We start from the raw sequence: 22664 nt of genomic DNA on the forward strand, positions 1-22664 counted from the left end.
ACCATCTGGTTATGTCTGCCATAATATTAATCCAAATGTAAGAAACGAACTGTTATCAGTCTTGCTTGTCAAAATGTTTTATTGGTATCACCGATCACTGATTCCAGCTGCCTGTCTACTTCAGCTTCTTCTTGGGTCTGATGTTGTTGGTATGTCCGCACTTCTTCTTGCGGCAGTTGACAGCACGTGGATGCAAACGAGCGTAGCACCTGACATAAGGGGAACAAATTGTTGGATCCAAGTAATACAGCATCCTCCTGTCGTTTTCACCAATGAATGTCAGCTCTGTCTACAACTTTTTTTTACCTCATTTATAAACACACAACCAATATAAAACACTTTGTTACCTCTCCAGCTGGAAATCATAGTTGTATTAGATAACAATCTAAACAGCTTAATGGTTTACTGAGAGCCTTCATAACCCACTGATTAGATTCGAACTCAGCCGACCCACAGTGTCCAACATTTATTTGGGATAGTAGCTCTCTGACCTCTTCTCTCATGTCCCCATTGGAAACAGGAAAAAAGCCCTGCCACCCTCCTCACGGTAAACAAATGTGCTTTTTCATCAACCATTAACCTAAGCAGGTAAACCAAATTTAAAGATATTTTTATTTCACAAAGATTCTCATGAATGTGAGCTGCATGTCCCATCATGAGTTACTGTTTTGCAAAAGAAACGTTCAAGATCAAATTTGAGACATAATTTACACACAAAAGACACAAAAGCGTCCTGCTGCAGTGTGAACAGGAAAAGAAGACAGATGTGTCCTTGATAGGCATTGCCTGTTTTTCTTTCCTTCCCATGAACAAATCTTTCATGGGCCCCCAGTCTCACTAATATAACAGTGTGCTAGGTTTGTATACATACTTGCGGCAGACCATCTTCTCACAGTTGTACTTTTGAGCCAGCTGTCTCAGGGATGGCTCAATGATGCCCCCTCTCAGACGCAGGACAAGGTGGAGGGTGGACTCTGAGGGGGAAAGGAACGGGGCAGATAATCATGTTACATCAACAACGAAAAAAGGTGTGGACAGCAACACCTGTAGCTTATAACACCAGTGCCAGTTCAGCACTGTGGAAGTTTCACCTACCCTTCTGGATGTTGTAGTCCGACAGGGTGCGTCCATCCTCGAGCTGCTTTCCGGCAAAGATGAGACGCTGCTGGTCAGGGGGGATACCTCCAAACAAAACAGTCACAGTTGTGAATTGGTGATTGTGTCAGGTCTGGAAAGTCCATTTAATCATTGTAACATTTACAGTTGCCTGTCAAATTTCAGGCCTGGGATTAATGGTGTTACTCATATTTGAACATATTTGCCCACTGCTCCTGTGCGTGTGTGTGTGTGTGTGTGTGTGTGTGTGTGTATGTGCACTCACTACTATGTGGAGGTCAGATTTCCTGTGTATAAACATATATATAGGTCTTACATAATGGGTTTCCCCTAGATGTCAGTGGAACTGTTGGATTAAATACTGCTGATCTCCACTGACCCTTCGTTCACACACTACTGCACTACACAGGCTGTTATGTAACTCTGTTTATATTTAATAGATATAACAATAGTATCCCTAGTATATGTGATAATCCTGCTGTTAGTATATGTTCGTTTACATTAAGGTATAAAACTGTCAACATGATGTCAATGTATTCCCTGAGCCCGTTCAGGGATAAAGAATGAAGTAAGTTAAACTGGGATTTGTGCCATCAGGACTACTGTGTGGAATCATGGCCGATTATTCCCTAATGTGTTTAATGTTCCTACAGATAAAACTACAGAGGGTAGAAACTACTTGTAGTTTTTTCTCACATCTGTTCAAACTAAAGAGTACCTTCTTTGTCCTGGATCTTGGCTTTGACGTTCTCGACAGTGTCACTGGGCTCCACCTCCAGGGTAATGGTTTTACCCGTCAGTGTTTTCACAAAAATCTGCATCGTGGCTTCCTGAAATGAAGACGCCAAATGTGTCAGGCAGACGAGGATGGGCCAGCCAACATGAAGATCACTCTAAAAACCCTCTGAAACAAAACTGTTGCAGCATATTTTTCATAATAACTTACTCCCTCATATTTAGAATGAACTATCCAGGTGCCTGTATTTGTTATACATCATGGTTTTCAGCAGGGCTTTTTTGACTATTTATTTGACACTGCTGACAGTGACAGTGCACACATCACATCAACAACATTATACATGCTTAACATCAAAGAAAACTAGAGCTTAACAATGATATACACGCAAGTTAAAATGCCATTTGTGTATAGCCAAAAACAAATCACAGTTAGCGCCTGCAGCTATAAAAGACTTTTAATCACCATTATAGTGCATTTCTTAAAAACAAACTAAATTAACGATCGTTTTATAAGTTATAAAAATCTGCACTTACTTATAATTCACCAGCAGATAGATGAAAAAAGGAGCGCGATGAGCCCAGTCCTGTGCTAAAGAAGGAAAACAAGCTCATCCAGTTTTTTTTGTTTTGTTTTTTTTTAATGTACTCCGCTGAGACATCTGTACAGATCATACTGTAGCTACAGATGCAGGAGGGTTGGTGTGTAGACCGCAGGTATTGACATCTAGATTCATTTGCGGTTACGATCTGATTAGAGAATAAAATCAGAGACAGCTACGCTCGAAATAATTCCAAAATGTAATAATAATAATTTAATAAATCGAATAATAAGATAACATAAATATCCGTCGTCCCTGGGTGGGCTCGAACCACCAACCTTTCGGTTAACAGCCGAACGCGCTAACCGATTGCGCCACAGAGACAACTGTATACACAGCTGACGTATTTCCTATTCATATATACACAGTGCGTCACAGCAGTACGTCGCGGTGAGTTCGTCAACCAACGGTGCAGGACCGCTCCCTTGAGGCAGGTACGCTACGCTAAGTCGCCTTACAAAGCTAAACAGTGAGGGGATGCATTTATCTTCACCACCGCTAGGGTCTGAAACCGCCAATATAAAAGTTTAATTTAAAAAGCCAACACTATACGACACGTTACAAAATAGAAGCTGACAAAAACAAGAAAAAGTGCCGTTACATATGAATGCTAACGTTAAACGGTGAATTTCTGATGCTGAACGGACTGTCCGGTAGTGTTTAGCTTCCGTTGTTATGATCAGTGTTTAACGCTAGCTAGGTCAGTGACAGGTAACGTAAAATAATTAATAAATAAGTGACTAACAAAATGTTTCACACGTAAAAATATAATTAACACATTTGTGGTTCGACATTAGCGTTGGCACATTAACAGCGATAGAACTAGTTAAACCAGTCAACCCACTTCGTTTAAAGTGCAAACAAAGGGTACATTTTGATTAATTTTAACTCACAATGCGTATAATTTAAAATAAAATGACTTATGACTCACCGTTGAAAAAAGCCAGCAAATAAAGCCATCCCGCTGCCATCTCTCATGACAGTGGACTCATCAATGGTGGCGGCGCTGGAGAAAGTTGGTTACGAGTTTGATTGGAGAGCGGCTCCATCCTTTCCTCCTTTGTTTTGGTTTAATTCATCAAACAAACAGTGCTGGTATGTAACTCACTTCGTGGTATTAAGCCTATCGCATCATCTCTGAAACTAATACCTGTCGCACACTTATTTCAGGTGGACTATAATGGCCTCAGGATAGCAGCCATCATTTTAATGTAATCCTGGCACAGGCCACCAGATGACACTGTGGTACAGAAGTTACACTGTGATTTCACAGTGAGATTACGCATGATGTAGGAATAGTTCCTTATCTGCAATTTATAAACTAAACTGGTACTATAACCTCTGAGATTCATGAAAAATATGTAATACTGTCAATACTGAACTCGCTATACTTTGTTATAAACAGCAAAAGGCAAAGCCTGTGGACTAAATATAACCTGTGAAATACAAGAAGCTGAATACTACTACTACGACTAATAGTAATAATAAGGTATGGTTTTGTAGTTTTTTGTTACTTGTAAACTGATAATTACAAACCTGTCTGATGATGGGCTGACCACCAATGATTTAAGAGTGGCGAAAGCAACAATGTAATTTTATTGACTCACATATCAAACCATTTTCAATGTCTTCAATCATCACAAGATACAGAGAAAGAGTGACATAGTTACTTTATTTCCTCATTTTAATGTCTACTGCATGTGTCGCAATTTCATTATTTTACAACATTAAACAAATACTTCTGTCTAAGCTGCAAGTTACTTCAGCAAACTACAACAAACCACAGCTTTAGTTTTGTTTTTTATTGTTTACTTCTTGATTACAATCACTTTGTTTTCAGATATCTGCTTTGCCTACTTGCTCAGTAAAAAATAGTGTAAAACAGTTTTGAAGTGTCGGCTACAAGGTCCGTCAGTAGGTGAACTGTTCTTGTCCATTGAAAGGTGAATTAAAAACCACTGAATGCTGACGTGTTAACTGTGGCTCCCCTACAGCTGCAGCAGCCTCAGTGGCCTAACGGGTCAGGCACTGGCCTCCTGAGCTCCTGTGCTTCGGAAGCATGCTGCACCCAGAACCCAGAGGTTTCTGCATCAAAACCATCCTCGTCTATGTCAGCACTTTTACAAAGATTAACAATTAAACTCTCACCCCTTTTCTTGTCTAATGACACTCAAACCCAAGTGAATCACAGTCCGCAATCAGCATGAAATACTTGTAGTGTAGAGAGTGATGAATCATATCCATCTTATATCATTTGATATATGAACCATATCACTGTTTGAACTTTGAGATAGCAAAACCGGGGCCAAATGTATAGTCTCTACTGAGCTTTACGCATTCTGTCAGCTACAGATGCCCTGTGGTTGGTCAAGTTATTCAGGACACAACTGTTGGTCAGCATAGACAGTTTAGAGTTCAGCGTGTCTTTGCTTCTCTCCCAACAATAATCACCATCTTGATCCTTATTTTCCTCTCCTCCCTTATCCTCCTCTTCTTCTTCTACCTCACTCTCTTCATCACTGCGTTCATCTTTTTCCAGCTGAGGGCAGAAGCAGATACAAGGTTTAAATGTGTTGTCTGACAGCGCTGAAAAAGTAGCGTAAATCGCCTCCCTGATTCTCACCTTGCCTTTCAGGAACTTATAAACCATGCGTAAGATCAAGCCAGCCCAGAAGATGTGAAGAGCCTGGAGCACCATCAGCAGGATGTTGAAAAAGTAGTAGCCGACAAAGGGTTCAAAGACCTCCATGGACAGGACCAGTGTGGTATGGATGATTCTGTAAGTAATCAAATAATTAGTCAAGTGGAAAAAAAAGTGTTTCTGACTATAGACTTACACATCACTCATGCTGCATTAAGTAGTTAAGCATCTAATTGAGAAAAATGGAAAAACAGCTCAGGAGAAAAACGTACTTGCTGGGGAAAATCACCAGTCGAGTCACAAGGAAGACCACAGCAAAGACAACAAACAGTGTGTCACACGTTTTCCTCCAGCCAGTGCCGTAGTTGAACATCTTGGCGGACTGGAAAAATATAAATGATTGATTTAATCGAACAAACAATACAACCATGTGAAGTGGCCCCATCACACTGAGCAAAACTAGTTGAAGAATAATGCAACAAGAGTTACTGAGCCAAGACAGGAATCAGATAACAGATAAACAGGAAAACAAGACTTCAATATGTTAGCATCAACTCAATTATGATGACAATGAGTCCGTGATATAAGCAGACCTCCACACAATACAGAGCAAGGCCACAAGGCCATGTATAATTAGTATGTCTGTGTTAACTCATCTTGCATGTGGTGTCATTTGTTTTGCACAGGTAAACAAAGGTCACCTCAGGCTTCTATAGTGGCTTTAGCTATCAGGACTTAGTCACAGGATCCGCCTGACGAAATTATCCTCCAGTTTCCTGCAGGATACCACACAGATGGATTTTCTAAGAAAAGCTTCAAGCACAGTTTGAACCTCTGAGTGCAGCTTACAACATTCAGACAGCTAGCTCCTCTCACTCTGCTGGGCCTGCGCGAAGCCAGGAAAATGGCCAACGGGGAGTTGAATCCATGGTGACATGCTCTAAGGAGACTAATTATATTTGTAAGGTGTCTGTTAAGCTCTGGCCCTAGAGTCTGAACAGATGACACGGGACTCAGATACACAAGTTGTTCTTTTGAGTCCAACCAAAGTTACATTGAAGGGGTATGCAAGTTACCTCAAGCAGGATGTCAGAGGAGTCATGAAGCAGCATGACCAAAGTGCCGATGCGAATGTAGTTCGCGCAGTAGGAGAAACTAAGCAGGAAGATGGTGGCCAAATGGTGGATCACCTGTTCTTTAAAATCCTGGCAAAGCAAACATATGTATCGGATCTATTCAGTTACTGCCCTTCATATGTCAACAGAATAATTTAACATTCCCCTCCTTATAGTCATTCATTAACCTCATGTTAATAAGTGACTATAACAAAGTGAAGTTTCTCACTAAAGCAGAAGTGATGTTAGTGGAAGCCATGAAGTATAAAATCAAATCTCATGAAGATATTTATCTGTGTACTTGTCTGACGAATGTGTTGCTGTGAACCAGGAGGGAAACAGCTGTGTTAGATTTATGACTGAATGAGTAAATGTTGAGGTCCTCACCTTCCTCTTGACGTCAACAGAGATCCGCAGCAACAGAGAGCCATAGAAACCCAGCTCCAACATGTAGTACCAGTAATGAGCTCTCTCCATTGGCTGCGGAAGAAGTGTTATTCAAAAGTCAACAAAAAGGTGATTCAAAAATACCTGAACATTTAATTGTGCCGCACAACCAGGGCCGTATCAGCCAACACTGATTAACAAGTGGAAGCAATTCTGCTAAATAAAACTAAAAGTATTGATTAGAAATTAAATTTACAAGCTGTAGTTCATCTTTTTAGTGACATGTTGTATCATCAAATTTCCTCAAAAAGCACTTTTTTGTAAAGGGTATATATGGAGGGATAGGGGAGAATATGTAAATAAAGTAGAGCGGAAATGATTAGTTGAATAACTGATTAGTCAATGGACAGAATATTAAGTGGTAAGTATACTGTTAATCATCATTATTTAATTAATAAGCCATAAATTTACTGGCTCTAGTGGCCTAAGGGATAAACCAATGGCCTCCTGAGCTAATGATGTGTAGCAGAGTGGCGCAGCGGAAGCGTGCTGGGCCCATAACCCAGAGGTCGATGGATCGAAACCATCCTCTGCTATAAAAGGAGTTTCACAAGGATGCTGTGTTTCTTCATTATAAACTGCAGTCAGAAAAATATCCAAATATTAACTAATAATGAAAATAATAGTTAGTTGCAAAGTTTTAACTACTACAGCTACAACTCATTTAGATTTATTTACCCAGAAGATGAGTAACTGAATTTTAATTAAAATTAAGCAGGGTATTCATTGCTCTCTGACATATGAATGAGGAAGGAGATGTGTTCACCACATTGTGCTTGTTAACATTTCCTCTTTAAAATAAAATTTGATCAGTTTCCTTCAAACTCATATTTCAGTCAGACTACAGAGGACACAACTTCCACATATAACACGAGGCTTTTTCCTCGTTGTTGGTGCTTCACATGTATGAACGTAGTCTTGTAGATCTTTTAAGTAACCAGAAAGACAGACATTACTGAAAACTATTTTAATAGGCCAAACTCTGTGAGGTGATATAAGTAATGTTTTCACCTGTACTGGATACTTCCTCCAACATTCGCTGCGGTCCCAGAACCAGGGTCTCTGTTGAGAGAAGAAGTAAGAAAGAAGAGAATCAAGAAGAAACCTGAGAGGACAGAAATAACATTATATTCATTAGCTTTGATTCACTTACAATTAATGCTTTTTAGTGGAGACAGTTGTGTTTGTTTTCTACATTATTGCTATAAAGCTTTTTCAAAAGTCATACTCACATCAATCAAGCAGGCCAGTCCAGCCACGAAGGCTGTGAGGTAGAAAAAGAACCTCCAACTGCAAAATAACACAACACATAAAATCAGAAATTTTGAACCCTGAAGGAGAAGGAGGGACACTTTCAACAAGTCTACAAATGAGTTAATAGAGCTTGGAAGAGTGTCTCATTCTCCAGTGGTAACCTTTGCAAACTTGGTCAGGTTCTCAAGGTTTTTTTTCCACAGCTGTCTCTGGATTTCCGTAGTGGGTGGTGAAGGAAGTGTTCTTGAGGTTGAGTCATCTGTGAACTGAACAATGAAGGGGTTGTGGAGAAAAAAACACTTACGCAGCTTCACCAAATTTCTTGGTTTGACAGGGCCTGTCTTGGTTCCTGCGACGTCTGAACCAGGTCTCAATCTGCCTCTGGGTTTTGCCGCACAGCGACATCAAACTAACAATTTCACTCTGAGACAGCAAAAAAGGGGAGAAATATTTTTTTTCATCTCAACTTCACCAAATCCACACTGGTGTTAAGTTACACTGGTTTTAAGGTACTGCCCTGTGTCTGATACAGTATTAGATGTTGTATAATTACATTTTTAATACTGTTGAGTGTATGTGTAGCATTTTTCAGTTGTAGCTGGTCAGTGTGAAGTTAGTTTTAACTACTTTATATACAGTTTAGTAGTTTAATCTACCGGTTCCCAACCTAGGGATCAGCTCCCTCCCAAAGGGTCAGAAGATAATTCTGGGGACTCATAAGATATTTAACGGGTCAGGAGAGAAGCAAAACAAAGTGCCTTTGCACAAATTTGTATTCACTAATTTGACTTTTCATGAAATACTAATGTGATGTTGTTATTTGCATTTTTTAAATGAAACTATCTACGTGAGGTTTAGAGGTAAAATGTCTCTTTGGTGGAACTGCCAACAATTCGTAGATATCTGAAATATGACAAGGGGCCCCAACAAAATGCTGCTTTTTTTGTAAGGGATCACTGATTTTATTTTTCAACAGGACACTGCATTTTATAACATCATTATCATATGGTTGTTAATGAAAGCAGAGTAACTAATAATGATAACCGTCCATAAGTTACTTTCTTTGTCTGATCACATGTGAGACCTCTTCAGACTAACCTGTGTCGGCTGCCTGCTCCTCTTGGTGTAAAACGACTCCAGCTTTGGGGAGGGGGCAGCAGTCACTTGCAATCTATTCTTTACCCCCAAACATCTGCCCATGGGTGGGGCAAAAAACCTGTGGGCAAGGAAACAAAGGACAGCTTAGACAAATGATGATATAACACCCACTGTGGGATAGTCAGGGCACCAGCCTGCAGTTACTTACTGTCCATAATAAACCATTGAACAGTCAGTCATAAGTAAAGACTTTAGAACTGTGAACCAGTGTGTGTGAAGGTAATGTCCCTGAATATACATGTATAATGAATATATTTAAGCGTAATGTAAAAATAATTTAGATATAATATGAACAGTATATTCAAATCTAATATTACATAGTATATTATCGATTATCTATTTGTGCGTGTGAGCGTGTGTGTGTTGCTGACATTTCGGAGATATGTGCTTTTTCACAAGACAGCAATAAGAGCTAATAGTATAGACCAGAATAAAGTAACTTAGTGTAAGAAAGATATAAATGTGCGTCTGTTTAATTAGACTTTGGAAAAATTGGAAAAAAAGTTTGAACTAAAATTCATCAGATGCAGAAAAACCATTCCATGCAAACAGGATTTGGTCTAGAGCTATAATATAGAATAGTGTAACTGTTGAAAATCTCCAATTTAGACAACAACACTCATACTTCTGTCCCTGCCCTCTCTTTCTCTCTGTCAGTCTCTCTCCCTCTAGTCCCCAAAGGCTTTTTTTCCTTATGAAAACAATGCCTGCTCTGCCAAAACACCTGCTCACTGCCCCACAGCTGATATCCTCTTACAAATACAACGTCCTCCATAGATACTGGATGCATGATCATAATCAGGAAATGCTACATGACAATTTGAAGCAGATTCAAATTATACCAGCTTTTTCAATTGTAACAAAAACCTCAGATTATTGTGTTTCAGCTTATTTCAGCTTTGGCAGGACAAAGTGTTTAATTGTCAAAGCCACACACGCCTCTGGAGAGAGGACAATGGCCCTTCCTGTAAAGCCTACAATATCCCAAACACATCACCCGCATCTTCACAGAACAAAGAGATCAGGTGTGCTGTACCTCTCGAACACATAGCGTAGGGCGACAAAGCCCAGTGCAAGGGGCAGAGCTATGAGGAGGTCCAGAGGTTGCGGTCGGTCAGAGTCCGCTAGGTGTTCCATGTCTTTCCATGTCACACCTGGAGGAAGCCAGTAGTCCTGCCTCCACACATCAGGCAGCAGGTCCATTCTGCTGTGGCTGGCAGGAGGAGGTGAAGAAGAAAACATTAACATGTTGAAGATGGTGTTTGAGGTTTCCTCATATTTAAGCCTCAGGCTGGTGAACCCAATCTGGTACTTGGATTTGATTGGGAACAGAGGAGGACACAGTCCTCAGATGCCTCACTTGTGTCTGTGTCTGTGTATGTGTGTTTGTGTGTGTGTGTGTGTGTGTGTGTGTGTGTGTGTGTGTGTGTGTGTGTATGTATATGTGTGTGTGTTTGTGTGTGTGTGTGTTAATTTTGCTACATCAACTATCTGTCTCTTCCTCAACTACGAAAATACCATAAAAATATTAGTACAATCATTTATACGTCACAGCAGAGCCCTAAACAACACATTCAACTGAACATCCTTTAGTACTATTACTCTGTAAATAATACTATAAAACAACCATACATGTAGTTCACAATACAAAACAAAGTGCTTCAAATTACAGAAAACCTTATTATATCACTAGAAGAAAAAGCATTAACTCAACCAAAGAGTATTACAAACATATTGTACAAGTCTGTACAGGAAAATAATATATAACATATCTTATTACTGTGAGGCAGACTGAAAAGAAAACAGTCTCGAAGAGCAGTATATTCATGTTCACAGTGAAAAACCAAGTTGTAGTTAAACTGTTGAAGGAAACGGGCCACAGAGTAAAAACTCACCTGTCAGCGCCTCAATGGAAATAAAGAACTGGTCAGACAGAAGAATGAAATCCACCTTCAGCTGTGAATTAGTTTCAGCCGTGTTCGGCCGGGGATGTGCCTCGGCCCCGCTGTATCTCAACGACGACACCGGAGAAGAGGACCGCTCAGTCGTCATGGTTCAGGCGACAAGTTAGGCACCATAACCAGAAGTTGTGGTTACAAATTTCAAAATAATAGCCCTTTGTAAAAAGCCGTTCCAGTGCTCAGGCACAGAAATGAAGAAGACTTGAATCTGTGTAAATAGACACATCAAAAGCAGCCGTGCAAATTCTTTGTAAGTGTAATGTTGTTGAATATGAGGCACTATCATTAAATATTTACTAACTCTATATGTATGTGAAATATTTACCCCTTTAAAAAAATCACTTCGATCGATTTTGTATATGTATTTTCTTATTTCTATATGTATATTTACTATATTCTCCGCAGATCTGTAGAGCCAATCCTCAGCATTAGTCATATACAGTCTATGGTCTCAACAGGTAACTTATGTTTACCTTTATTCTGAAGACTTCCGGTATTGTCTGTCTTTCTCCAACAGGAAGATGCAGCTTGATGGTTGATCGGCTAATGAAACACCAGGGGCGTCTCCTGTTCAAAGCCACTGTTTCATGACCCATTAACTCAGCATGGGCAACAAAGGACCGAGCATCACTGTTTTATAGTATCTCGTAACAAACAACTTTAATGGTTCAGACTAAAAAAGCGTTATATTAGCCCCGCAACTTACTCTAATCAAGAATATATTGAGTCACAAGGCACAACAGCCTTTATAATATTTAGTCAGGGGACTAACAGGTGTTAACTGTAACTTTTCATTTTCCTATTCAGTTCACTGATGTCAAACTAAAACAACATGAGCTTGTTTTCATGTTCTTTCTCTGCTCACATCAAAGCAACACCAAAAACTTTTGAAAGAAGCAAAGACATTTAACAAGTGAAAAGTTGAATTCATAAGCATTTAGGCCCCAGTGATTTTGATATTACAGCCGCACCTGCTTTGGATTGAAAAAAGCAGCACATGGTGGCTTGTTGTTAGTTAAGGTTAGCAAATTTAAGCTATTGCTGTGTAACTAACACTGTGTTTCTGAACTATATCTACTCGTTCTATTGTTATGTTTTATGTTTATGCATTTAGCATTAACTGCTAAATGCTTAATTGCCACTTTTGGCTACATTGGCAGCTTTTCAGAAAAATGTACATAGTCTTGCTTTAAACTTAAGTTGTATTTTCTTATATTCTGACAGGGGTTGTACTCCATAGTAAACATAAAATATTTGACTAATCTTTGACAGGAAAAACCTCATATCACATTACATTTCCTTATACTCCATTGTTGGTTATACTCATCACAGATCTCTCCTGGGTTACCTCAGGGAGCGGTAATCCAGGAGAAGTCTGTCATGACTCTCTAAGAAATGATCCAACAACGACAGCAACAATCCAGGACACTTCCAGGACTTGTTTGAAGGTAAACACACCTCTGCGAATGTGTATACATTCACAAATTTACAAACCTTACCCTGAACAAATATGCATCACACACTCCGTCTGACTGCTATGACACAAACTCTAATGTCACACACCTCCTTAAAACACACAGAGAGGTACACACTCCTCCTAAATCCATGTCAATACAGTCACAGACATATACTCCAGTCCTCCTCACACCATCCTCCTCTTCAGTCAACACTCTCAGGTGATTGTATTGTCATGGTGGGAGATAAGCAGGCTGCCTGCTGATAATATCACTACTGTTATGCAGATGAGCACATCAGTCAGGATCGCAGCTGTGTTATGTCTCAGCCACAGGTGTATTATCTGGTCGTGTATATGTAAAGTGTGTGATGAGTGTGTTTAAAGGGCTGCTTGTGGACTAGGACACAGCAAAGTGAAGGAGAGTTTGTGTACGTTTCACAATGTGCAGACATGATTTGCATGATGTGTCTTGGTGTGGGTTGTGTGTAACCTCTGTGTGTGCATGTGTGGTTGGGGGTTGTTCTATGTATGTGTGTTTCTGAGTGACCACTACCAAATTAGCTTGCGCATATTCAGGAAGGTATTTGCATGCTGTATGCACCTGCCTACATACTGTGTCTGTGAACTGAGACAGCAACACAGACACGTTGCCTCTGTAAGATCAGACTTGAAAGATAAGAAAGTGAGAATTGAAGTGAGCCTGCAACACCCCCTATTACAGTGACAGACTTTTTACTCTAAAGGTCTGTAAATCTGACAAAAATAAAATGTTTCAATTCATGTGTTTAATTAATGCTATACAAATAAATAATACATGTGATAACTGATGTAGAATGTGTAGTAGCAGTAATATTTACCCGAGATGTCACATATGGTAACACAATACACTTTCTTCCATGCATGACAGGCCTGAGCTGATGTTTTTCTTTGATCCAGCCTTATTTGCATATCTCTGTGCATTTGCACTCGTGCATTTGTCAATGTGTGTGTGTGTGTGTGTGTGTGTGTACGTGTACAGTATGTGAGGGGGTGATGGGAAATGAGTGCCTTTGTTAGTTTATCAAGGAAGTAAATTGTTGGGACCCACTGAAGCACAAATCTGTGCTGTTAATTGCCGGACTAATGAGGTGGGGGTTTAACACTGTGCTCCAACCATCTGTTGGAGCCTGAAAACTGTAGAGGCCTGTTTTAGTCCAAGTCTGACTCTGGCACTGTTACCTAGCATTTTGAGCACAGATATTCTGGTTTGATTAATTTCCTCTCTTAATTTTTTAAAAACTGGATTGAATGAGTTTGATCAAAAACCTTTCTTCATGTGTTTCTGGGTATTAAAGAAGAAAGTCTGTGCACTAATTGATCCCACAGTGACTTGTTGTTCTCTAAGCATCCAGAGGGGGTCACAGCTAACCAGATGGCTAAGTTACTAAGAGAGGGCGATCACAAACTGACACAACAGGGAAATTTACCAGGAAGGAGAAAGATGAAAATTGTAAATGTTGGGAAAAGCCCAAATTAAATTCCATTCAGGACTTTCCTTTTAAAACTGTGCAACAACAGTGAGGAAGGAACTTTGATATGTGAGACCATGTCATTTTTACTTTTTTCCAAATCACTTAAAATATCCCAAACTGCTGTTTTGTACTTTTATTATTCTTATTGTGATGACTTCTTTGATAAACCCTACCACTGATAATAAAGTTTGTTCTCGTGTACATGGGGTCCAAAAGTATGAGACCACTTTATGTCTCCTCCAAACAGAGTGCTGTGATGAGGGTCTATGTCGTCCAGCGTAGGGATATATTTCATGTGTGTGTGTGTGTGTTGGGGAGGGGTGGGGGTGGGTGATCTGACTCTGTGAGTGCCGATCCTTGTGAATTAACTGGCTGTGTCTCTTTACGAGCCACCAATTGATTATTCGATTGATTTCATTTGCTCTAACTCTTCCTATTATTGATCTGAGGGGCAGCAGTGAAGCCAGTCTGTGCTCAATTAAAAGTTTATGTCTTTATATTTGTATGTGTCATGTGCTGCCTTTCAGTGTGTGTCTGCAGGTCTGTAAAGTAATTAGACGTTCTAAAAGCAAGACCAGACAAAAGCTTTATTTCATTTAAAAAAAAAACTGTATGCCACTTAAAAGAAACATTAGGAAAATATCTAATTTAAATCCACATCCAGGAAGCTGAACCATATACAACACTTGTATTTCATCAACAGTCCTTTGGTCATCATTGAGGAATTAAACAACTTTTAAACAAATCAGTACTAAATCTTATTTATAAAGAGCCTTTCAGAGCCACATTTCAAAGGGCTTTAGTGTATAATAAGAGCAAAAATTATATTACAAAACAAGTGGCAAAGGAGCCAAAACATCATTGGTACCAAATAGATATTAGCTTTTCCCATGTTCGTACAGGCACTCTTGTACAGTTTTGGCTGGTCCACTAGACCTAAAGGGAAAAGGATTAGGGGGAGGAAGTGTACATGCATTTCATAATCATAACTTTACATGACACATTCAGCCAGCGCTGTGACCCTTCACAATGAGCCTCATAAGCCTCTTAAAGGGATGGCGACATGAAACAGCAAAACCCCAAGGAAAATAGGTTGTATTAACTGTTATGTATTACTTACTTTTAGGTTTTCGAGTGAAATGAAGACTGACATTTAGGACACAGTGAATTTGAAATAAAATAGACTAATACACTGATAGCTCAATTTCAATTAAATGATTTCCTCAAATTATAGAGTCTTTGGTTAGTTAGAAATAATTTTACCTGAGGATCATTCTAAAGGTGATACAAATACCACACAATATCCAGCATGGTTCACATTGAAATGAATGAAAAGAAGGTTTTCAGTTTCAGAGAAACTAATATGACATCTTCTAAATTTTTGGTTCAGCTGTACCTCCAAAAAAGAAAAAAGAAAAAAGAGCTTTATAATAGTAAATCAACATATAAAGTTTACAGTCTTGTTTCTAAATCTGCGATAACAGTGTGTATTAGTTCTGTATAAATGACTTCCATGTCTACCCTAAACTCATTTAGTTTCTTTTATTCAATCAGGACCTCTCTTGCAGCAGCTCTGCTCTCTATTTATAATTCAGCCCTGGGATTTGTAAAAACATTATAGAATTACAAATTGACATGATAAACAGGAGTCATTCTGTAATGCTGCAATACTGATGGTCGTCTTCCTGCTGTGTTTATCACTGTAAAGGCTGCAGCGTAACATCATACACACCGTGAGTCTCCAATAACACATTAATTACTGTAAATTAAAATGTCCACAGGGCTTCTGTTGTGTCTGTTCCTTCTCTCTCTGGCATCCTACATTCCCTAAATACACAGCTTGTGTTTTATGGCTTTAATACTGTCATTTTGCAGAAGACAACTGACAACTTTCATTACCCCAACAAAACAACAAATATCTTGTAACATGTTGTTTCTTTCATTTTCAGGAGATGAAACTTTGGAAACAGAAGATTTTAGTGGAGCATGGAACAAACATCATCAATCAAAAGTCCCTGAAAAAAAAAACAAACATCTCTCTCCTCATCACGCCCCTCGTCTTTACACCAGTGCATAATCAAACTGTCCTCTGTCCAGCCCCTCCTTATGGTCCGTCCACGAGGAAGCCGGCATGCTGCTGTAGGGGTCTAACAAGATACGGACGCAGCGAACGAGGAGAAAGAGCAGCAGCAGCACGAGGAGGCCCACGAAACACAGGGCTGTTCCCTGCTCTGGGTGCCCTGCCACGGGCTGCAGCACTGTGGGGCCCCTGGGGAACCCAGGCGGAGCTGGAGAGGAGAGCTCATAGTCCACAACCCAGTAGTTTGTGTCACTCATTTTGGGAATGACGGAACGTTTTGAAGGGTGAAACTTTTTACTGTATACGTTTTATTTTACAGTCAGAAGAGAACAGGTTTGGCATGGCACCGCAGGGTCATCTCTGTCAATGAGTATGATTTCTAAAGCCAAGACAAAGACCACATAGTGGAATCTGGTAGGTGTCCAACCACAGTGTTTCCCACAACCACAGGACAGAGAACTTTTCCAGCAGAAATAACCGGGGCAAATCAGTGGTACAACTTCATAAGCCCTGGTGAACTGCTTTATTGTAATTACAAAGTGAAGTATAAATCTCAGTCGAGTGGCTGAAGATGGTCCGTAGATCGAAGTGCTTGCAGGCTGTAAATTATCCGTGTTGTGGGGCTTCAGATAACGTTTTTGTATTCGAATCACTTGAATGATTCTATTTTTATATCATCGTCTGTATTTTGATTCACCTGGAACCTCTTCATTTGGGGAATCACTCACCAGGATACCTAAGAGGGAAAAAAAGCATAAGATAAGACAAGTGAGTGAGTCTCCAGCAGGCAAAGGTGCTGAATGGAGGGAAGTCTGATTGATTCAGGGGGTTCAGAGCTGGACAGGGGCTTTGGAACATGTCAAAGACTATAGATTTTTACTGTTTCAGGGCCCCATCTGAGATGTTTTCAGGGGTCCCACAGCCCCTGGAAGCCCCAACACAAATCTTACTTTAAAACTGTTATTACACACCCTGTCCAATCCCATAATCTTTCTTGTGAGAACATAACAGAAACAATGCAGAAGCACTACCCCTCTCCTGAACTCAGGTAGCGCATAGCACAAGATAAATAAATCACACGCTGATGACGGCGGAGAAAAATGTGGAGGGAACCCTTAGAGAGTTGATGCACTCTTGAACAGAAACACTCTCAGCAGCCCCTATAATGGGCCGAGGAGTGGAGAGACATTTCCTGCAGTAGGTGCACTCCCCAGTCAGCAGATTCTATTCCAGGAGGCTCAGCTCCCTCCTTACCACCCCACCGATCCTTGCAAAGATGTGTTGATAGCTCCCCTGCTCTTCAGATGATGGGACTAAAGGGCCAAGTGGGGGTTTAATAGGGGACTTGAAGTCCTAATGAAAAAACTGCCTGCCTCAGTATCAATTATCAAATGGCCTGTGGTTACATCAGGCTGCCTGTCCAGAAGGAAAGGAAGCTAAATGAACAGGACAGACTCAATAGTCAATAGAGCCATGAAGTAGGTATAAAGTTTACACAACAGGATAACACAGGCATAAGTCAGTAAGCGTAAACCAATGACAAAAAGTCTGCTAATCCTGCTAAAGGCTGCTAACTGGTAATTAGTAGTTGTGCATTAAAAGAAGTTTAGTGCTGTTTAATTAGTTATAATGATAATCACTCTCCCCATGAAGTAGGATTGGAAGAAAAAAGTACGGTAGGGGTACATTACATTAATTATGTTCAGTCTTGAATTTTCCCTCCACCTACTTTCTCTTATAAATCAGGGGGTCAAACGAAGCATTCCCAAGCAAACAGCAGTGAGGCCACTGCAGATCAGGCAATTCAAAAGGTGACGTGGGAAGTCACTGTGTGTTTTCAGGTCACTCAAAATCTCAGAAGGGTTACCCGAGGTCATAATGATACACAAACACCACAGAGCTGAGGGCAGGGATGGGTGGCTGCAGAGAGAAGCAAAACAAATGCAGCTTTAAATAATATATAAAAGAAAGCGCAACATAAATTCCATGGCTCATCGATCGTCATCGAGAGAGCTGCTTTAGATCCTAAGCAGCAGATAAATCACATTGACCATGTCTGATTTACACAAGCAGAAAAAAGTAAAAACTGAGTTTTTAATTGTACTGGACACCTGATTCAAAGTTAAATGTTGATACATTTAATAGAATTACGGTTTTCCATTTGAAAGCAGCAATAAAAAAGAGTAAAAAGTAGATTTAAAAAGCACTAAACAGCCATGCCAATAAATACTGACGACAGAGCACATACTGTACAGTGACATATGGCATTCCTCATCGCTGTAATACTTGTAATACCTCCAGTTTATACCTGCGGATTATGACAGCAGGTTTAAAAATGTCAAGGTCTTCTTCAAACAAAACGGGTGAAATTATGTTGTCAGAAAAAATGAAGTGAGCCCTGAATGTAGGACCGCAAGGCCAAAAAAACAAGAGGCCAATTGTCAACAGTTAAAGCAGCGAACTCTCTGTTGTCTAACTTTTGTATGACATCTAAAAATGGTGAATAGCCTCATGCAACATTTCATCACACAACACTTCTTTCCCTGTTGGTAGTAATCTCTGCTTTCTCTAACTTTCACTGATGTTTAGTCTTCTGGTAAAAAGCAATAAAGTTTATCAGAGATTCAAAGATAGGAATTTTGAACTCGTGTCTACGTGCTCCTAAAAGGAAACAGGAAGAACCAGCTGACTTTATTTATTTGTCTCCTTTTAAAATGTCCATTACACCAAACAAAACTTGAGCTACTGCACTGTAAGAGCACAACAACACAGGACATTATTAGACAACATGCACCACGTATACAGTTTAAATTTGGTGGCTAATTTAACTGTGAAAAAAGCACAAGCTCCTATTTTAATACAACATTAATATTGCCTGTTTTATTGTGATACTGTGGGTGTCTCCATTGCATGGAGCAGGGAATCTAACTGAATTATCCCTATGTAAATAAATAATCCATGAAATGTTTATATTCTTTCAAAACACTGTTGATATACAGTTTCCACAGAGGACTGAGCTAACAATGATCCCAGGGCGTTATGTGACATATAGTTACACAACAGCACGAAGTCACATGTGCAAGTTCTGAAAACAAACAAACAGAAGCATGATCGTGGCATCAATCCAATAACAATCCGGACGGAAATCAGATTAGAGAACTTACTCTCATCGCTCCTGTCACAGGTGAGGCCATGTCATCAGAGACACAGGGTGATGGTCACGATGAGGATGAGGAGGATGAGGAGGATGAGGATGAGGATGGTCCAGCAGCTGCAGCAGATGTTCAGCACCGCGGACAGCTCCCGGCTCGCTCAGCCTGCTTCACTTCTGGACCCTCTCACATCCTGCAGCACCTCCTCTGCTCGGTCAGGGGCTTTAAGGTCTTCCCGGTTTGAGGGAGCCGCCCCACTCCCCCCCCCCCCCCCCCCCCCCACTTAACGACTGCCCCTGGCCAGCCTGCACACATAATCTTTCCCTTTGGTTGAGTAAAGCGCCGAGAGCCGTGTGTGGCTTTTGCATTATGTAAGAGGACAGCGTGGGGCACGGACGGCGAGGGGCCCTTGCAGCAGATGTGGTAGCTACACATAGTGCCAATTAGTTTCAATCTGTGTCACCGTCATGTATTCATAAATAATATTCCCCTAGTTTTCTGAAAAGGGTCCTATTCGAGTAAGAATAACTTTTGCACACACTTTTTTTTGGTACGACTTTTTTTTTTTCCAGCTTTTACTGTTGAGAGTTTCGATTCGTTGAACATCAGGAGTAGTTGCAGAGCCTACAGATGCACTGATGCACAGGGAGCAAAGGTAGGGCACACCTATGGTTGTAACGCCCTTTGCTTCAGCACCTGTGACTCACTGAGTTTTAGAGCAACTTTTATTCAAAGTGTCCACATTTGTTTAAAACAAATGTTACCAATCCAGACTAATGCAAGGATGTCGCAGACCTGACTGACTGTTGTCAAATACCCCACCGTCGGAGTGGGTTGTAACACGTGCTGGGGTAAGTTGTGACAATTACACAAAAGAAGAAAAAGCAGAGGCCACATTATGAGGTTTGTCGATCTGCTCCTTGTCCCTGATCAAGTTGAGCTCCCTCGTTGTATTGTGACTTTGTAAAATATTACAAAACCAAGGAAGAAGAAGAAGCAGCTAACTCAACATAGTGTCTTGTTATTGGGCGATTTTTCAGTGATGTTAGTTCAGTATCAGCTTTCAATGGTGTCACTATATTGCGTTTATTCCGACCGTGACCACCACGGGGTGATCGGCGGGACTTCGCGGGACGTTTGCTCCTGTAGCTCAGAGAAAACCTTTTCGCTGCTCCGGTCACCTACACTGGGAGGACCTGGTTTCTCAGACTCTGCAGTGATTTGCAGTATCTGCGCAGTGTTACATGGCAGATGCACCTTTGTAGTCGACCTGACTGACCTGCTCTGCTTTGTGACCTCATCAGATGCTTTTTTTATGAAACACTGACAGGAGCAACTCTGTCAGTCTTTCTTTTCCACTGCCATGGCACTCTGTAAAATTATTAAAATCAAGTAAGGGCTCTGAGTTGTATCTGTAAGGATGGCTGTAACAGATTTGTTGTCAGCCATTGTTTAGTTAGCTGTATTAGTATAGTGGTTTGAAATTAGCTGGGAGAATGCACCATATTTTGCTTGAGAAACTACAATCGAATCCAAGTCATAAGAAAAAGTATAAGTAACCAATAAATAAAATGTAGTCCCGGTCAAAAAGTTACTTTCTCACCTCAAAATCACCTTTTTCTCAGTTGAATCTGCATATGTGCCTGTTTCCATACCTTGACAAGCACTATGTGGGATCAGGGAGGAAGTGGGTAAATACTGAAATAATCATATAATTAAATTATCCCTGTTTGGTGGAATTGATGGTGTTACAATTATAAAATAAAAATAAAACTGGAACTAGTTCAGATTTGAGAACTTGATGCAGATTACACCATTTAAGATTTGAAGAGCCCTTTTCATTTGAATTTATACGGTCCATTTTCCTGAATAAATCTGCACTTTCTTTCATATTAATAATGTCTCCTTTATAAAGAAGGCCTAGTTTACATTTTCCTGGAGAATAACTGGTTTATTAGGTTTTGCTGAACTGCAAGAAATTACATGATCAAGATGCAGAACCAAACAAGTGGCGCAACCTGACTGCACCCATGGCTAAGCTCCAGATATACACTGTGAGACCTAATTAATTGACACAATTAAAACTGTAGAAACACTAAGACAGATTGCAGTCCACACATATCCACACATCCCCTGCCTGAGGCCGCATGGGTTCTCCCTGTAGGTTTAATTAATAGTCTGTGGATTATAACACTGTCCTGATGGGGCACATAATCAAATCACACTGAGCACGGCCCGGCAGGCCTCCCGCTGGGGTCATAATTGATAAAAGTCTCCAGCCTGCAAGGTTATGAAATTCAACATTTCCATTGCTATCCTTATTGTCACAGATGGTACACCGGGAGGTCAGGCTGTGGTTCCCGGAGCAGACATAGGTCACCGCTATAGGATACCTGGCCTTTATGACAGCAGGTGAGTCTCGGTTGGTAAAACTTCAAGCCATATGAATACGAGCTTGTGGATCACTTGAGTTTTCTCATATCTGTGCACTAGAAATATAGCAGGAGCAAGCAGTTGGTTAGCCTAGCTTAGCATGGAGACAGGAATTAAGAGGAAACAGCTAGCCTTGCTCCGTCCAAAGATGTCCTTTATAGGTGTTGTCCAACAGCACCTCCAAAGCTAACAAATTCATACATTATATCTAATTTGTTTAAAGAGAAAGACCCAAGCATAAAAACAGCAAGTCTTGGGTCTCAGCTGGTTGCCTGGCAACCTAATAGTGATGCATTCCTCCCAAAATGTCCAACTATTCCTTTGACGTACGTTTGAAAAATAAAACAAACCCAAAAATATACAACACGATATCTTATATCAGTGGACACAATTTTGATTTTAGTACCAGCACAAATGATTTATGTTTATGCAAAATTAGCTGGCAGATACATGTAACTACTATTGGGACTGTGCAGCACGCTGAGAACAAGTGATGGTGTCCCTGTAAATCAAGTTGTTCACTCAGGACTGAGAAACCCTAAATATAGTTTATTTTGGTGGAGTCAAATCACAAACTGTGTCCTTAAAGTACGACTCTTCTTATCAAAGAAGTCACAAAGATAAATGTAAGTATCCAAATAAACAATATGAGTTTCAGAACATATGATACCTGCTTACATAATGCACTAATGTTGGTGCATGCATTACATTGAAAGCCTGTTGGCTAAAGCTTGTCTTAGTGTAGTATATACATGATAGCGTGCCACCAAGAACATGTTGTAATAACTAGGGTAGTGGATTAAGCAAAGTGCAGCATTGCCTCCAAGGCCTTTTCTTGTTTTGTGGTGGTGCATTCAACCAACTCATTGGTCAGAGGGCAAGACAGGGACTTTTTCCACGAGGATGATCTTACTCCAACCTGCAATTGAATTACTGTTAACTTGTGCTGCACATTAAAGTAAGTAAGTAGACTTAAGGTGAAAATGTGTTGCAGAAACTTGAT

General features: G+C 40.3%; 3 protein-coding genes, 1 long non-coding RNA gene and 1 other non-coding gene across 6 annotated transcripts; 1 reads left to right on the top strand and 4 right to left on the bottom strand.

The window, feature by feature from the left end:
* Window positions 1-61: 61 nt before the first annotated feature.
* LOC139629102 (ubiquitin-ribosomal protein eL40 fusion protein-like) lies at window positions 62-3668 on the bottom strand. 2 transcript variants are annotated; one of them, XM_071491484.1, is made up of 6 exons: window positions 3385-3664; window positions 2389-2443; window positions 1835-1946; window positions 1096-1182; window positions 872-974; window positions 62-209 (listed from the first exon to the last, which is right to left on the bottom strand). In XM_071491484.1, the coding sequence occupies exons 3-6, from the start codon at window positions 1935-1937 to the stop codon at window positions 116-118; spliced, it is 387 nt and encodes a 128-aa protein (XP_071347585.1). In that variant the 5' UTR covers window positions 1938-1946; window positions 2389-2443; window positions 3385-3664; the 3' UTR covers window positions 62-115. The 2 variants fall into 2 exon arrangements, with proteins under 2 accessions (XP_071347585.1, XP_071347586.1); XM_071491485.1 differs by lacking the exon at window positions 2389-2443 and having other exon boundaries at window positions 3385-3668.
* Window positions 2704-2777, bottom strand: trnan-guu (transfer RNA asparagine (anticodon GUU)). The gene has a single exon. It is a non-coding gene; the product is annotated as a tRNA-Asn (tRNA).
* LOC139629104 (uncharacterized) lies at window positions 2809-16034 on the top strand. Its single transcript, XR_011692905.1, has 3 exons — window positions 2809-2887; window positions 5089-5232; window positions 15946-16034. It is a non-coding gene; the product is annotated as an uncharacterized lncRNA (long non-coding RNA).
* Window positions 4266-11521, bottom strand: LOC139629100 (ceramide synthase 2-like). The gene is made up of 11 exons (XM_071491479.1): window positions 10964-11521; window positions 10105-10281; window positions 9009-9126; window positions 8215-8333; window positions 7889-7946; window positions 7668-7718; window positions 6597-6689; window positions 6171-6299; window positions 5367-5476; window positions 5077-5230; window positions 4266-4992 (listed from the first exon to the last, which is right to left on the bottom strand). The coding sequence occupies exons 2-11, from the start codon at window positions 10269-10271 to the stop codon at window positions 4774-4776; spliced, it is 1218 nt and encodes a 405-aa protein (XP_071347580.1). The 5' UTR covers window positions 10272-10281; window positions 10964-11521; the 3' UTR covers window positions 4266-4773.
* LOC139629103 (cortexin-1) lies at window positions 14393-20969 on the bottom strand. The gene is made up of 2 exons (XM_071491486.1): window positions 19241-20969; window positions 14393-16812 (listed from the first exon to the last, which is right to left on the bottom strand). The coding sequence occupies exon 2, from the start codon at window positions 16331-16333 to the stop codon at window positions 16058-16060; it is 276 nt and encodes a 91-aa protein (XP_071347587.1). The 5' UTR covers window positions 16334-16812; window positions 19241-20969; the 3' UTR covers window positions 14393-16057.
* Between the last annotated feature and the right edge of the window lie 1695 nt (window positions 20970-22664).

The sequence above is a fragment of the Trachinotus anak genome, unplaced genomic scaffold (genome assembly GCF_046630095.1).
Source record: "Trachinotus anak isolate AG129_WGS33_773 ecotype Australia unplaced genomic scaffold, CSIRO_AGI_Tana_v1 ptg000012l, whole genome shotgun sequence".
Taxonomy (NCBI): Eukaryota; Metazoa; Chordata; class Actinopteri; order Carangiformes; family Carangidae; genus Trachinotus; species Trachinotus anak.

Bases quoted from the DNA above. Each gene is read 5' to 3' on its own strand.
- LOC139629102 (XM_071491485.1), bottom strand. From the start codon at position 1,937: ATGCAGATTTTTGTGAAAACACTGACGGGTAAAACCATTACCCTGGAG. The intron at 1,183-1,834 runs GTACTCTTTAGT...TTTTGTTTGGAG, and splicing joins CAAGATCCAGGACAAAGAAG to GTATCCCCCCTGACCAGCAG. The intron at 210-871 runs GTATGTATACAA...CCCTTATGTCAG, and splicing joins GAGAAGATGGTCTGCCGCAA to GTGCTACGCTCGTTTGCATC.
- LOC139629100 (XM_071491479.1), bottom strand. From the start codon at position 10,271: ATGGACCTGCTGCCTGATGTGTGGAGGCAGGACTACTGGCTTCCTCCA. The intron at 7,947-8,214 runs GTAAGTGTTTTT...GTTATTTTGCAG, and splicing joins AAGAAATTTGGTGAAGCTGC to TTGGAGGTTCTTTTTCTACC. The intron at 6,300-6,596 runs GTGAGGACCTCA...TTGCTTTGCCAG, and splicing joins CTGTTGACGTCAAGAGGAAG to GATTTTAAAGAACAGGTGAT.
- LOC139629103 (XM_071491486.1), bottom strand. From the start codon at position 16,333: ATGAGTGACACAAACTACTGGGTTGTGGACTATGAGCTCTCCTCTCCA.